The following is a 13,252-nucleotide window of genomic DNA, read 5'->3' as shown; positions in this document are numbered from 1 at the left end:
AAACCCATGTTTGAACTTATATAGCTGAGCTAAAGTGTTCTGTCTGTCCCTGCCACAACAGTGCCATGCAACTGCTCTGGCCCTGCAGTCTAGGAAACATGTTGAAAAACCTCTTTCAAGTGTCAGAAAACTTGACAGGGTCCCTCTAAGCTCAGTGCTCTGGCTCCTGAGAGGAGTTAACATCTCAGACCTTCTCTGTAACAAAAGTTAAAAAAAGCACTACACAATCTCGCTAAACATCTGTAAGCTGGCAATGTTAGGGATGCAGGAATGTCAGTGAGGTGAGAGATAATGGTGAATTCCACATCAACCCTCTTCCACATCCCTGTGGCATCTAAGACAGCACATGCTCTGTTGCCTTCATACAATTCTCCCTAGAAACCGTACTTACACTCTCTGCCATCTTAATTAATGTCAGTGATACTTAATGAATATACTCCCCTGTAACATCAGGCTTTTTCTTTAAGAATTACCCTGAATTTTAAACCAAAAAGGTTTCTCTGTTAAAAAAGCGACAAAAGAGCTCATCCATTATTTTCCAGAGATCTATCCAGGCATTGACATCGTTCTCTCATTAGTGTAGATCTTGAAACCCAGCGCAGGCTGTTTTTGTAGGTTTTCAGAAGCCAACCTTTCCATACATCTTCCCAGCAGGCCTCCCTCCCACTCCCTCAAGCCTGATCCCATCCCAGGTGTGAAACCGGGTCTGAAGGAACTTACCCACTGGGATAGTTCTGCCCTGAATTTTATCAGCCCATCCAGCATAATATCGGAGTGTTTTTATACAACCTTCCAGGTCAATGAAATAAGCCTGCAGAAAAGGTTTTCCTGTATCCATTGTTTCCAGAGTCTGAAATAACAAATTGCATGCGCTGTCAGACAAGTGAATGTTTTCTTCCTTAAAAAAAAGCTTTTTGAGAAACTTTCTCAACTTTATTTTGCTTTATGCTGCAGACATGGGGTTTTCTTCCCTTTTATTTAAAGAACAAGCTTGTTAACACAAATAAGGTAGAAGGGAGACTAGACCCAGTAACCCCGAGGCATGCACAAGTTGCTTTATTCAGTGACTGCAATGAAAGCACATCTTTTGGAAGCCCCCAGAAGGTGGCTGTGGGTGGGATACAGGGCTGCAGTCTTGGGCACTGGTCAGAAATGACGTGAGTGTTGTGACTTCACTGTAACTGACCCTCTGACAGAGATGTTCTGGATTCCAGATGGTGTCACTGAAATCAGTCAGACCCACTTTCCTTTTATTTGAAAATCTATTTTTTCTACTTCACAGCCCTGAAACCAACTGCTGAAAAGCTTCTTTTATCCACAGGATGATAGAGAACACATTTCTCACAGAGTTCTGGTAAAGTAACCTTTGGGCTCAGATCTGTGCTGAGACGAAGGCAAAGCAGAAGTTGCTTCACTAAAGCTGCACTGATGCTGAGCAGCTCTAAATGAAGTCCAGTCTCAGCCTGTGTCCCTCTCACTGTTCTGGACATTAGTTCAGTGAATGCTTTGTTCTCTACTCAGGTCATTAAATGTGATATTGGTGCAAATAGCCAGCACATCCATAAAGGAAGTACTATCCCTTGGTAGATTGAAACATCTTTGTTTACATATGAAGTCATACCCTGTCATCTTCCACAGACATTAGGGTCCAAACAGCACTCAAACAGACATTCCCCTTGGAATGACTAGGATTGTTATCCACTCTGAATGTCTGCTCGAACAACTGATTTTTTTATAAGTCATTACTTAACATGCAGCCAAGGCAGCTATGGCTTGTTTTCTGCAGTAAAAACAACAATGCCAAACAAGCCCTCCCAGATCAGAAGGACAGCAGAAAGCTTGAAATGAGTGCCCTGGTTGTGGAAAAAGGAGGGTCCTCTGAAGTCATATCAAAAAGCGAGCAGAAAATGAACAGGGTGTATTCACACACACAAATATGTATTTCTTCCCTTTTAGTTGCTGGATAGAACTGCCTTCCGACCTGGATTTTTTCAGTTTGTCTTGCTGAAACTGGAAGCTGTCACATGGTTAAGAGACACTGTGTTAGAGAGAGTGATCCAGCTCAAAACAGTCGTGCAAGTACAGGCTCCTAACATACAGGGGATATGCTTAAGTCCCACTGACCTCAGTGGGACATTAACTCAGGAACTTACACATCAAACAGCACCAAATGTCATTCCCCTGAAGATAATCAGAGCCTAAGTACAGTGTTGAACTGGTGAGTGCTCAGATCCAAGACCTTAGGTATGAACAGACAGCAGCTTTAAAGTTGAGATGCTAGGATCTGTGGGCACAATTTGGAAAGATGTACAAGGCCCATAGAGCCTAAAGGCTTCTACCAACTGCAGCATATTTTAGCTCAGGTCCTACTCCCCTTTTCTGCACCAGAAGGACTCCTTCAGGACAGGATGGGGAATCATCAGCAAAAGCTCATCAGTGTAGAAGTCCAAGTTAACACAGCTTCTTGGTTATGAAGAGATTTTCCTGAGCCAGTACATTCAGTAGGGAAAGAAACAGTTCCCACTTACATACATTTTAAACTTTGGATGACATCCAGCAAGAGAAAAATTCTCTTTCCAGACCCCCATTTTAGGGGAAGCAATTTGCACAGAAGTTGAACAGGCCTTGCATTTTTGTAATAAAGGATCAAGTCAGTTGTGGTGGTTCGTGGGGGTTTTTGTTTCATTGTTTGGTTTGGTTTTGTTTGTTGTGGGGGTTTTTTGTTTGTTTTTTTAAGAGAAGAGGTAGGACAGTTATGAACATTGATGGCTGATAAATTTTCAAAGCAATAAACTAAGAAAATGTTTAAGTAATCACTTCAATAACTAGCTGAAGTTTTGGAGAAGTCAACTATATAGAAGAACAGCCAGCCTTCTAAGACTCCCTAAAATCATCCTGCAGAAAGAGGAAGGCAAGCCATGACTCCTGCATACTCTTCTGCCCTTCAAAAAGGGAGAGAAAAGAAAAGCATTAGGTAGGTACGGATACAGCAAAATCAGAGGGATGGAGCCAAGTTACCAGCCAGCTGTCGCCAGTTTATCACTGCTCACAGTACTTACTGCCAAGATGACTCTGTCTCGCTCGAGAAGATCAGCCAGCTTGTGAAGGAGTCTTCCTCTGCTTAGGGCATCCATCTGTCTCCATGGAGACCCCCTCTGGAATGCTGCCTTTGCTGCTTCCACTGCATTATCCACATCAGGCTGGAACAGCCACATACACAAGAAAACTTTAGGTTACAGGGAAGGAGGTGGACAATGGCACAGAAACCCCACCAGGCTGCTTCCTAGATGACGCTGTGGTGGCTAAAACCACGTTGTCTGACAAAACCACTTCCATTTTGCTCCCGGATTTGGACCCAAGCCTGCAATACATTTCTGATTTGGCCCAGGCTCAAAAATCTTGAGGTCAGAGTAGCAATAGGGTCTTTCAAAGGTAATTTTATGCAACTGGTTTGCTTATAAAATAATCTAGAATCACATTCCTGTCAATACAGAATGTAAGTGACACAGGGGGAGGATGGAGAAACAAGATCCCAATTCTGCTCCCATTACAGCTTCTCTAAGCATGGCAGGCTATTGGCCTGCACAAATCATCCTCCTCTGAACAAGTGTGGGAAGGAAAGCCCCCCATGAAAAGAGATCACGGTCTTAGCCAAGGGAACAATCACAGATCAGATCTCACCATTCAGTCCCACTGGAACCCATGCCAGTAACAGTTAACACGCTGAGGAAGCCCCCTTAGATCCTAGATCACACTGCCAGAACATTTCTACCAGATTGGAATGGGGTTGTCGTTCAGTGCTGTAACAAAGGTATTTCACCTACACAGACTGTGCCCCTCTCCCTTTGCCTCCCAGCTGTTTTACTGTGCTCTGGACCAAATCTAACTCTGCTTACCCAAGTTACTAATGCTCAGGTGGGCAGCAAATTCCTTCTTCCCACACTGACACCGCCAGAGAAGCTTCATGCATTGCTCTGGCTACAGTATGCCCTCGACTCCTCCCTTCCCCCCACAAACATTGATTTAAAAAAAAAAAGTGAAGCCAAGGGCAACCTCCCGACAGAATGAAATCAATGGGAACACTGCCATCAACATCCATGAGGCCAAGACTGTACCCCAAGCATACATAAAGCATACTTTGCCCTGGCTTTCAACAGAATCCTGCTGTATGTAATGTCTGGCACAGCCCACGCCTCACTTCAGCTGATGGAGAGCTTGTACCTCGCCACAATATGTGGCTCAGGGGGGTTGGAAAAGAGGGAGGGTTTCAGGCCTTTATCATTCCTCATAGCACTTTACCAGTTGCTCTCACTTATGTCTTATCTCAAGTCTTGTCTTAATACAGTGAAAAAGTACACCTCTGCACTGATCCAACAAGGTCTGGCCACTCTCTCCTCATGGGGAAGTGTGTGGTTGTCAAACAAGAAAAATGTTATTGTGAGGCATGTCACTTTCCCACAGCAGAAGTTCATGGACAACACAGCAAGTCATCACCCATGGAAGTGGCACCTTACACTAAATTCAGCACCTTTTCTTTACAAGAAGAGTACACAGCTTTAAAATAGTCTGACCTATACTGCTGGGAAAAGAAATCCACCCTCTTAGAAGGGCACTGATGGGGGAAACCATGGAGGAGATCTGTGCTCCAGTCAAGCAAGGGTGCTGGCAAGACAGAGGTGGCAAGCAGCCACGGCACAAAGGCAGGCATGTCCTGCCTGGGGCCCATCACCCACAGGCAGAACAGGCCTTCAGAACGGTTCACTTCAGTTGAGTTCATCCAGATTCAAACTGGCACACCACAAAAGCCAGAAGGCGCTACCAGCCACCGCACACTTAGGTACTCCCCATCCTGCCTGCTGGAATGAAGGCTAAAGCTGCAAAAAGGCAATATTTTATGTGACAAAGCAGACAAAGAAACACAGGAAGTGTGTTGGGTTTAAACAAGTCTTCCCTTAGCAGCAGTTAATTAGCTTCTGTGACTAGGCTGGAAGAACTAAGGTGCAGAGCATTGGGTCTGCAGTGGCACAGGCCACAGCACCGCATGCCCTTGGTACTGAGGGACTTTCCACTGCCCTGGCACTCACAGAACAAGGATGAGATTGGCTCTGTGGGCAGAGGACTTCAGTGCATGCCCAGATTTTTCCCACCATCTAAATATGGGAGCACCTGAGCCCTGCAGATACTAGTTGTCTTCATTCTCGCATGTGCTGGCTACACAAAGCAGCCTGGAGACTGCAGTCACTATCACACAACCAAAAAGGCTTTCCCAGAACAGCCTCAGGGGTAACACCACCAAGTGAGATCTTGTGAGTCTGCACAGCCTCAATAGGCCTGAGAGACCAGCAAAAACAAGGAAATTCTTCAGAAAGGTTGAAATGCCATTCTTAATCCATCCTGTTATGACTAGGCATTAGGGGAGTCTGAATGGCATGTTCATTGCAGGCATGTTGCAATAGGTAGGCACAAGGCGTGACAAAGACTTGTAACTGTCAAGGTGCCAGGGACACACTGTGGTACACAAACAACAAGGAGGAGTTCTGTGCATTCGGGTGCTCAGTTCTGATCTATACAGAGTTACTGAGCATTATACAAAAAAACTCCACTAAGAGAATATTAAGACTGCGAAGTCAAGCATCACAGTGTTGGGAAATGCCTGCAAACTGTCATACCCACCTTGGATGTTTGCATTATGATACAACCCCCAGTTACACAACTGCATATCATCTTCCCCTGAACAAACTCACACCGTTCTTTGTTCTAAGCTACCTCCTCCACCTGAAGTCCTGCTCATTGCTGCTCCATTTCTTTCCTGCCCCTTTTTCCTCTCTCCTGCCTCCACAGCAGGCTGCTGAGCATGGTGGAGACCATCACCTCACTGGGTCTGTGAGTAGAGAAAATGCCTGCAAAAGCGCCTTGCTCTGTTTCAGGCTCAGTGTGCACAACACTAATTCAGTTTGGCCAGTAAGGAGACATGCCAGGGATAGAGCACACTCACTGGAAATTGTCTTTCTTCTATTGAGGTACTAACTTTTTCCAAAAGACTCCACTATGCATGTCTTTGGAAAGGCACATTTCTGGCATAGGGCATAAGCATGCCAAGTTTCTTAATTAGAAGAGGTTCCCTGACCTGCTCCCTCCCCTGCAAACAATCTACACATTGTGTTGCTCTAACTTCTAAGCCTAAGTTGAAAACAGTACAAACAGCAACTTAGAAGCCCAAAGTGCCTTTATTGAGGGCATTGCAAGTTTGCTGTAGGGAACAATATTCCTGCAGCCTCTTACCTCAGCCTGCCACTGCAATCTGAGGAGGGCAGGATGACTGTGGACAAAACCCTCTTACAACCCTTCGAAGATCCACACGGGAGAGAACTGCTTAATGATCATGACAGATGCTCCATGGCATCAAGTCTGCTTAACAGTCACAGCTGTAGACCTGCTCCCCATGCTCTGTGGCAGCCAGCTGAGCTGGGCGCTCGAGTCCTTTCCCCCCTTGTTAACATGGTGCTAGAAGAAAAGAGCTTGTCTTCGAGTGCTATTGACAGCCCCAGAGAAATGACAGTGGCACAAGTATTTTTGCCTTCACATGGTAACACGAAGACAGGGTGGAAGTTCTGGGGCTAGAAGTCTAATGACGTTATTCCTTCTCTGTTACCAACCTAGCAAACACTTTGCCACTAAGCCATTATTTGGGAGGCAGAAAGACTCCAAGCCTCCTGTGGAAGGAAGCATTTGCCATTTTCTTTTTGGTGCTTCTTTTTCCACACAAGACTTTCCTTTATCCCCCAACTACCCCATTAAGGTAAATTCTATAACTAAAGAACAAACAACAAAACCTCATAAAGCATTGGCCAAGTTTCAGCACTAAACTAAATTGCAGTCTCTGAGATATCAGCTGCCAAATTCCCACCCCTCACATGCAGCCTAAGCAAAACACACTCTGCACAGCCAGGGAGGGGCAGGTTTCTGTTCAGGGCTAGAGAAGTGGAGTCCTGCTCCCAGCCTGCACAGGATGGAGAGCCAACCTTGGCACAGCACAGCTGAAGCCAGAGCCAGCACCAGGAACTGCCACCCCTGCATGGTACTGACCAGCACAACCAAGTACGGTGGCACGATGCTGGAAAGCACCACCAAACACAACTCACTGCTTTCAGCAGTAACTCTAACAGGCTGGAGTTACAGACCTAGGAGGGGATGTTCAATCAGGGCAAAAAGAAGTCTCAGGGGACTCAGTTTGCCACAGGACAGTGGGACATGGTCAAGTGTCACCAGTAGCCAGTTTGGGATGCTTCTCACCCATGACTCTGCTTTAACTAATCCAGATCCAGGTCTAACACCACTCAGTCTCTTCCAAAAACCTACTTAGAGAAAAAAAATTATTATTTTTAAAGTGTGATGTAGAGGGGTGGAAGAAGCTTTCAGCACCCCAAGGTGGAGATAACTTATATTCTTGCCTGCAATTATTCTGTGCACCAAGGAGTCAGCCACCTATGCTGAGTATCCACGGGCAGAGGGCTCCACTTACTAGCCCCAAGGAGAGGTGTACAGTGAATCTCCCACAGCTGCAAGTTATCCTTGAATTCAGGCAGGGACAAGTCTCAAGAAGGCAAGCTGCAGAACCGGCCTTTTAGTTCTGCATAACAATTTTCTTTAACCAAGCCATTAAGAAGCTGGCTTGAGATACTCACATAATACTCTGTAATGCTTGAGGAGACACTTAGCTCGGGAACAATAACATCATCATTTCTGCCTAGTAATATACGGTTGCATCAGAGTTAGCTTCAACTCTGCTGTTTACATGCCACTGCAATTAAACACAGTTGTGTCCTGCCCAGTTAGTATAAAGAAGTTACATATTACATTGTTTGGTTCTGCCTCGATCTGCAATTGTCCCATGCAGATCCCCCATGGCCGTATGTCTCAGAGGCTGCTTTGGTGCCATACAAAAAGAATGGCTACCTTATTATTTTCGTGCAGGCTGGAGACTTGCATTGCAAAGCAAGCTTGCTCCCATCTCCAGAAGAGTCAGGCTCTACACTTTACACAGTATAATACCAGAAAACACATTGCCCCTAGTATCAATCCTGCCAGGAAAGGATGCTCAAGGCAGCTACCTGGTTGGAAACCAGGCACTCTGCCTCAGAACTGTTAGACAGGTTTAGATACCCAGAAAAAGACACCACAGTACAAGCAGAAATGCCCACACCACTCATCACTTACTGCCCACATCAATGAACAGCCAAAGCCCTGGTACAGCAGGGAAGCTGTGAATCACCTTCCCATGACATACCGCAAAAAGCTGGCTCTTGGGCCAGCCCTCTCCCATAGATCAGGCCAAGTTGGCCCATATGCGATGGGCTGTTTTGGATGAAGTGTCACATCCGATTGTTTTTCACCTCAGACTGTTACCAAATCCAAGCAGTTACATCCCAGGCTAATTTACAGCACACCAGGGCCAGGGACTACTAAAGCTCTTGAGAGATACTGGTTTGGTTTTAACTGTGAGTTACCACATTTGTGCAGGAGGCCAGAACCCACGATACCAGTTGGAAAAGCAACACCACACCTCTAGCAGAAAGTGGGCAGTGTTTGTATGACTGAGCTTGAATTCCCCCAAGCACTCTGGTCATTTGTTGATTGTGTTTAAAAATAAGAGTGAGTTTCTGCCTCCAACAGGCTGCCAGGTCACCATGTATAAACCACTCCCAACACAAGGCCCGGGTTCTGTCAGGGATGTGCATACACCATCATTGCTATTTCTCAGACCAGCTGCTTTCTTCCAGTCTATAACACAAGAATGAGGCTAAATCTCATTTCTCTGATAGTGTTCAGCAGGCAGTTCCTACCAGGGAAAGGAACTCTGCAGAGCTGGACAGGATTGATCCCACCCACCCTGGGTAATACTTGAGCAGCACATCCAGTGTCCCAGACCTCCAGCTCAGTCTGGCCAGATGTACATTGTCATTAAGACAGCTTTTCCTCTGTGTGCTTCCCTACAAAAGGGAGTCCCTCGGAAACTGTCTTTTGCACTGCCTTTCCAACAATATTTACCTTGTCTCCTTCTTCAACATCACAAATTTTCTCCAGCGTTGAAGGGTTGTAGGTAGGGAACTTCTTTCCACTTGTAGACTCATGCCATTCATTGTTAATAAATATCTGAAGAGAGAGGAAGGAGAGTGGGATAGGGAGGAGAACGAATAAAAAACAATGTAGACAATGCAAAAAACCCACAAGTACTCCTCAAAGGTCCAAGGCTCTTCAATTTCCATTGATGGCAGAGTCAGGCATGTTCAGTTTCTCTCCCAGGGAGACTGTTTTGCGATACAGACAGCATTTATCCAAACTAGAACCTCAGCCAGAGAACAGATGAAAAAACCTTCGTGCACCCAGTTAGTTTTGAGCAAGAGAAGACAGAGGATGGGGCCCACACAGTATAACACCATAACTTGGCAATGAGAAACAGACAGTTTTTGAAATACATCTCCATGGGAACAGCAAGCAGATACCGAGAGAAGCTCGTATGGTTCAGGCAAAAGGAGCCCCTTGTTACACGCTACAAATGAGATGTCAGTGTACAGTGTTACTTGGTTGTTTGTATCTGGTCCTGGGCTACTTCCACAACTTGCCCCCCGCATCCCCACCCCCCATCAGAGGCGGGTAAATACTGGCTCAGTTCTACCCCATCATGCCTTGTCACAGGCTAGATCAAGCCTCCCACGTCACTTGGAGTCATCTGTGACAAGATTTAAGTGTTTCAAAATATTGCATTTCCAGAGCAAGAACAAACAGTCCCAGTGTTGCGTAACTGAAAATGCATTAAATACTAGAGTGTTGTTACTCACTGTAAACAGAACATGAATACCTATACACAATTAATTGATTCAACATGCATCTTATCCACACTGTGATCTAACTTGGCAGTGTTATATTTTATAAATATACTTTAAGTAAGATTAGATGAAGTAATCTTTATTAGTAGCCTGTTAGTGGCTGTAAGCTAGTACTTTTACTTGGAAGTCATCCACATTTGCAATCTTGTTTATGAGTCTCTACACACCACCAGGAGATTAATGTTGCATCCCTTACATTTGGAATTCCCACTGCTTTGGGTCATAGTTTTCTTTCCTTGGGCAGCTTTTTTTTTTTTTTTCACACCCCCCCCCCCCCCCCCCAAAATGAGTTTCTCCTTACTATTTCTGCAAAAATCATTCAAGTTGTGACTGGTGTAGAAGCTGAACTTTTGGACCCACCTGTTGCAGACAAGCAGAGAAAAATAAAATTTTGCCAAAAACAATTCCAAGTGAAGCCACAAGGAAAGATACAACGTTAGAAATATTAACTAATTTGACACTAATGCTCCTAAACTACCACCATGATCCAAATGTTGCATTTTAACATTTACACATTTTAACTTCAGTTTTCCTTTGTTTCACTGACGAAAAGTCACATTATAAGTGTGGGAGATAGGGCAGGTACTGCAACATTATAGAATTGGGTATATGCTCACAAACTAAGGATTGGGGAAGGATGCAGCTTTTCCTCCACATTCAACCTTAATTCTATGTGAAAGGGTTGGGACAGGAAAGCGACGTTTCTGTAAGAAGCAGTAAAACACAAGAGTGACAGGATCAGGCTGTTTTAAATGCAACATACACGCTGGCATCATTCTGGGAATCACACAACATAGCCCGAGTCTTTGGTGCCAGGAGTTGAAATTGAACAGAATAGCATATTAGCCGTACATACTTCATACCCAGGATTTGAGACACAAAGTTGTGGACAGATAACTTCCATCACACAATCCATGACAAGCATTAAGCTGCTTTTATGAGTAAGATCTTTGTTGAGACTTTTTCCTCTCCCCCAGCCCCATGAGTCGCAGAACCGAAAATAAAAATCTCCACTAAGCAAAGTGTGCCATCAGCTGTAAACATCTGGTGAAACTCAGGGCTTTTAGAAAACCCCTCACAGTTTTATGAAAACTGACTGCTGCTCATTACTTTCTCAGATGCACTGGAAGCATCAGATCAAATGTCCAACTCACACTTTTAATTAACATTGGTTTCCCCTTTTAAGAGAGTACCTTGATACGTTTAGTGCACAGAATCTCCAGCAAAACTCTGGAGACTAAAAACTGTGTGTTTTAAAACATACATGGCTGCAGGATCAGCTCCCTAAGGAGTATTTAAAAGTGTTCACAACAATAAAAATAACAAAAACCAGAACATTTGGATGTTTAAGAATAACTGTAACGGCCGTGTCCATTTTGGATGCAGGAGAGAGCTGTTTGTGCGGCATTACACCATTCTGTAGTCAGCAGCTGCAGATCCAATTTGCTGCTAAATGACAAGTTTATCTTACAAAGAAAGAGTAGATAAATTTGGGATGTTAAAAATTAATCTCATCCAGTGATTACCACTAATTGCTAATCTGTTTCAGTCTTCAGATGCATAATTCAAGTCAACACCTCACTGGATAAGATATTGCTGTTTACTCCTTCTCACCACAAGAAATAAAACTAAGTTCTGCTATCTTTTATTTCATACAGGAACGTAACAGCAATTAATATGCTCATTGAGCCCCTCCAGCTCTTTTAGTCCAGCCACATAATTCAAGTTACGGCAGTCAAGGCTGCGGAGCAGCGTAACCAGCCGGAATATTTTCCCCACTGCGCAGGACAGTGGGGTCAGGCTGTTGTGGAACAAAAAGCGACTCTGCTATCACAGAGCCACAGCTGCGTTAGGGAGCAGGGATTTCTGCAGTAGTGCTCAGCTCTGCACCAGCGCCAGCCTCACCTCTGAGCGACCGAGCTATTGAGCTCAGGAGCCTTAAGTTAAATCCAAAAGATCAGAAGCGACTGCTGAAAGGGAAGCTCGATGGAGAGGTGCGGGTTTGTGTGAGCTTGCTGCCCGAGTCCTCATCCCGCGGGGAGGCCACGGAAGAGTTCTGTTGGGACAGCAAGCCACCACCAAGATGTGTGCTAACAGCACTCCTCTTCAGGAGCTGCAGGGTGGCCCCAGGCCCACCACAGAGCCCTTTCACAAGGCCCAGTCCCGCAGGACACTGGCCCCCCTCCATGCTGCCATCACCCACCCGACCCAAGCCCACCCTAGTGCTGCCCCTCTCCAAGCAGGGCCCCATCCACCAGAGAGACGGGAGCTTCACACCAGGTCAAGGACAGCTGAACACAACCCAGGCAGGCAGCTTCCTCACAGATAAACCCCTTCTTGCCTCTGCCCAAGCTCACCCCATCCAAATCCGATTTTGCTGAGAGCTAATGTGATGCTAGAAGCATTTACCGGGTGGGCGTGCAAGAGCAGCACAGGGCTCTCGGGAAGATGGCCGTCACGGAGGGGACAGCCCAGCGTGACGCCATGGCCCTCACACGGCTGGCCTGCCACCGGTGGGCCCCAGGCCTGCCACACAGCCAGGGAGAAGTGCCACTGGGCAGCACCACGAGTGTGGTGGGTTGTTGGGGTTTTTTTCTCCTTAAAAAAAAAAAAAAGTTGGTTTCCTGGGCCTTAGGGATTGGAGCAACAGCAGCTCCCACAGAAATGCCACAGTCACCTGCTTGCTCCTATCACTCAACTGCACTTACACCCCCATAAGCTTACTGTCTAGGGCAGCAGGAAGAACAAAAAATAATAAATAAAGCAAGGGAGAAAATTCTATATTACAAAGAAAAAAAAAATACCTCACCACCAGCCTGACTCTACCAAGCATGGGCGATGCCGCGGCAAAGCCCGCTGCCCGCCTTCCCCCGCCAGCTCACCTTGGTGTACTTCACCTCCAGGCTCCGCAGGGGCCGCGGCAGCGGCGGCACCTTCCTGTCAGGCTGCCCGTTCTCCACGGCGCCGTTGAGGGCGGCCATGGCCGCGCCGTCGAGCCTGCGCCGCCCTCTACCGCTGACAGCCCGCCGCACCGCCTTAAGAGCGGCGCGCGCCGGGCGCCGCCGCCCGCCCCCATTGGCCCCCGCCTCGCCCCGCCCCCGCCCTCGCCCCGCCCCCTCGCGCGGCCGCGGCCCTCAGGTAACGGGCGGCGCCGCCCCGCCGAGGCTCCGCGCCTGCCGCCGGGGCGGGGGGCGCCCGCGGACCGCGCCGGCCGGCTCGGGGCTCCGCGGGGCTCCCGGCCGCCTCGAGGGGCTCCCGGCAGGGCTGCGCCGGCCGCCGCGGGGCTCCTGGCCACCTCGGAGCTGCCTCGGGGGGCTCCCGGCAGCACTGTGCCAGCTGCCTCAGGGCTGCCTCACAGCTCCCCG

General features: G+C 47.0%; 1 protein-coding gene across 1 annotated transcript in view; it reads right to left on the bottom strand.

Annotated features, from left to right (window-relative positions):
* ALDH1A3 (aldehyde dehydrogenase 1 family member A3) overlaps positions 1-12,888 on the bottom strand; it is a 36,915-nt gene extending 24,027 nt beyond the window's left edge. Inside the window, exons 1-4 of the mRNA XM_056347382.1 lie at positions 12,770-12,888; positions 9,049-9,153; positions 3,060-3,200; positions 721-850 (exon numbers count right to left, since the gene is read on the bottom strand). Of these exons, the coding sequence (XP_056203357.1) occupies positions 721-850; positions 3,060-3,200; positions 9,049-9,153; positions 12,770-12,868 (475 nt within the window). The 5' untranslated portion in view covers positions 12,869-12,888. The remainder of the gene's footprint in view (positions 1-720; positions 851-3,059; positions 3,201-9,048; positions 9,154-12,769) is intronic.
* Positions 12,889-13,252: the final 364 nt, after the last annotated feature.

Source organism: Falco biarmicus, chromosome 7 (genome assembly GCF_023638135.1).
Source record: "Falco biarmicus isolate bFalBia1 chromosome 7, bFalBia1.pri, whole genome shotgun sequence".
Taxonomy (NCBI): domain Eukaryota; kingdom Metazoa; phylum Chordata; class Aves; order Falconiformes; family Falconidae; genus Falco; species Falco biarmicus.
This window is presented reverse-complemented; position numbering and strand designations above follow the sequence as displayed.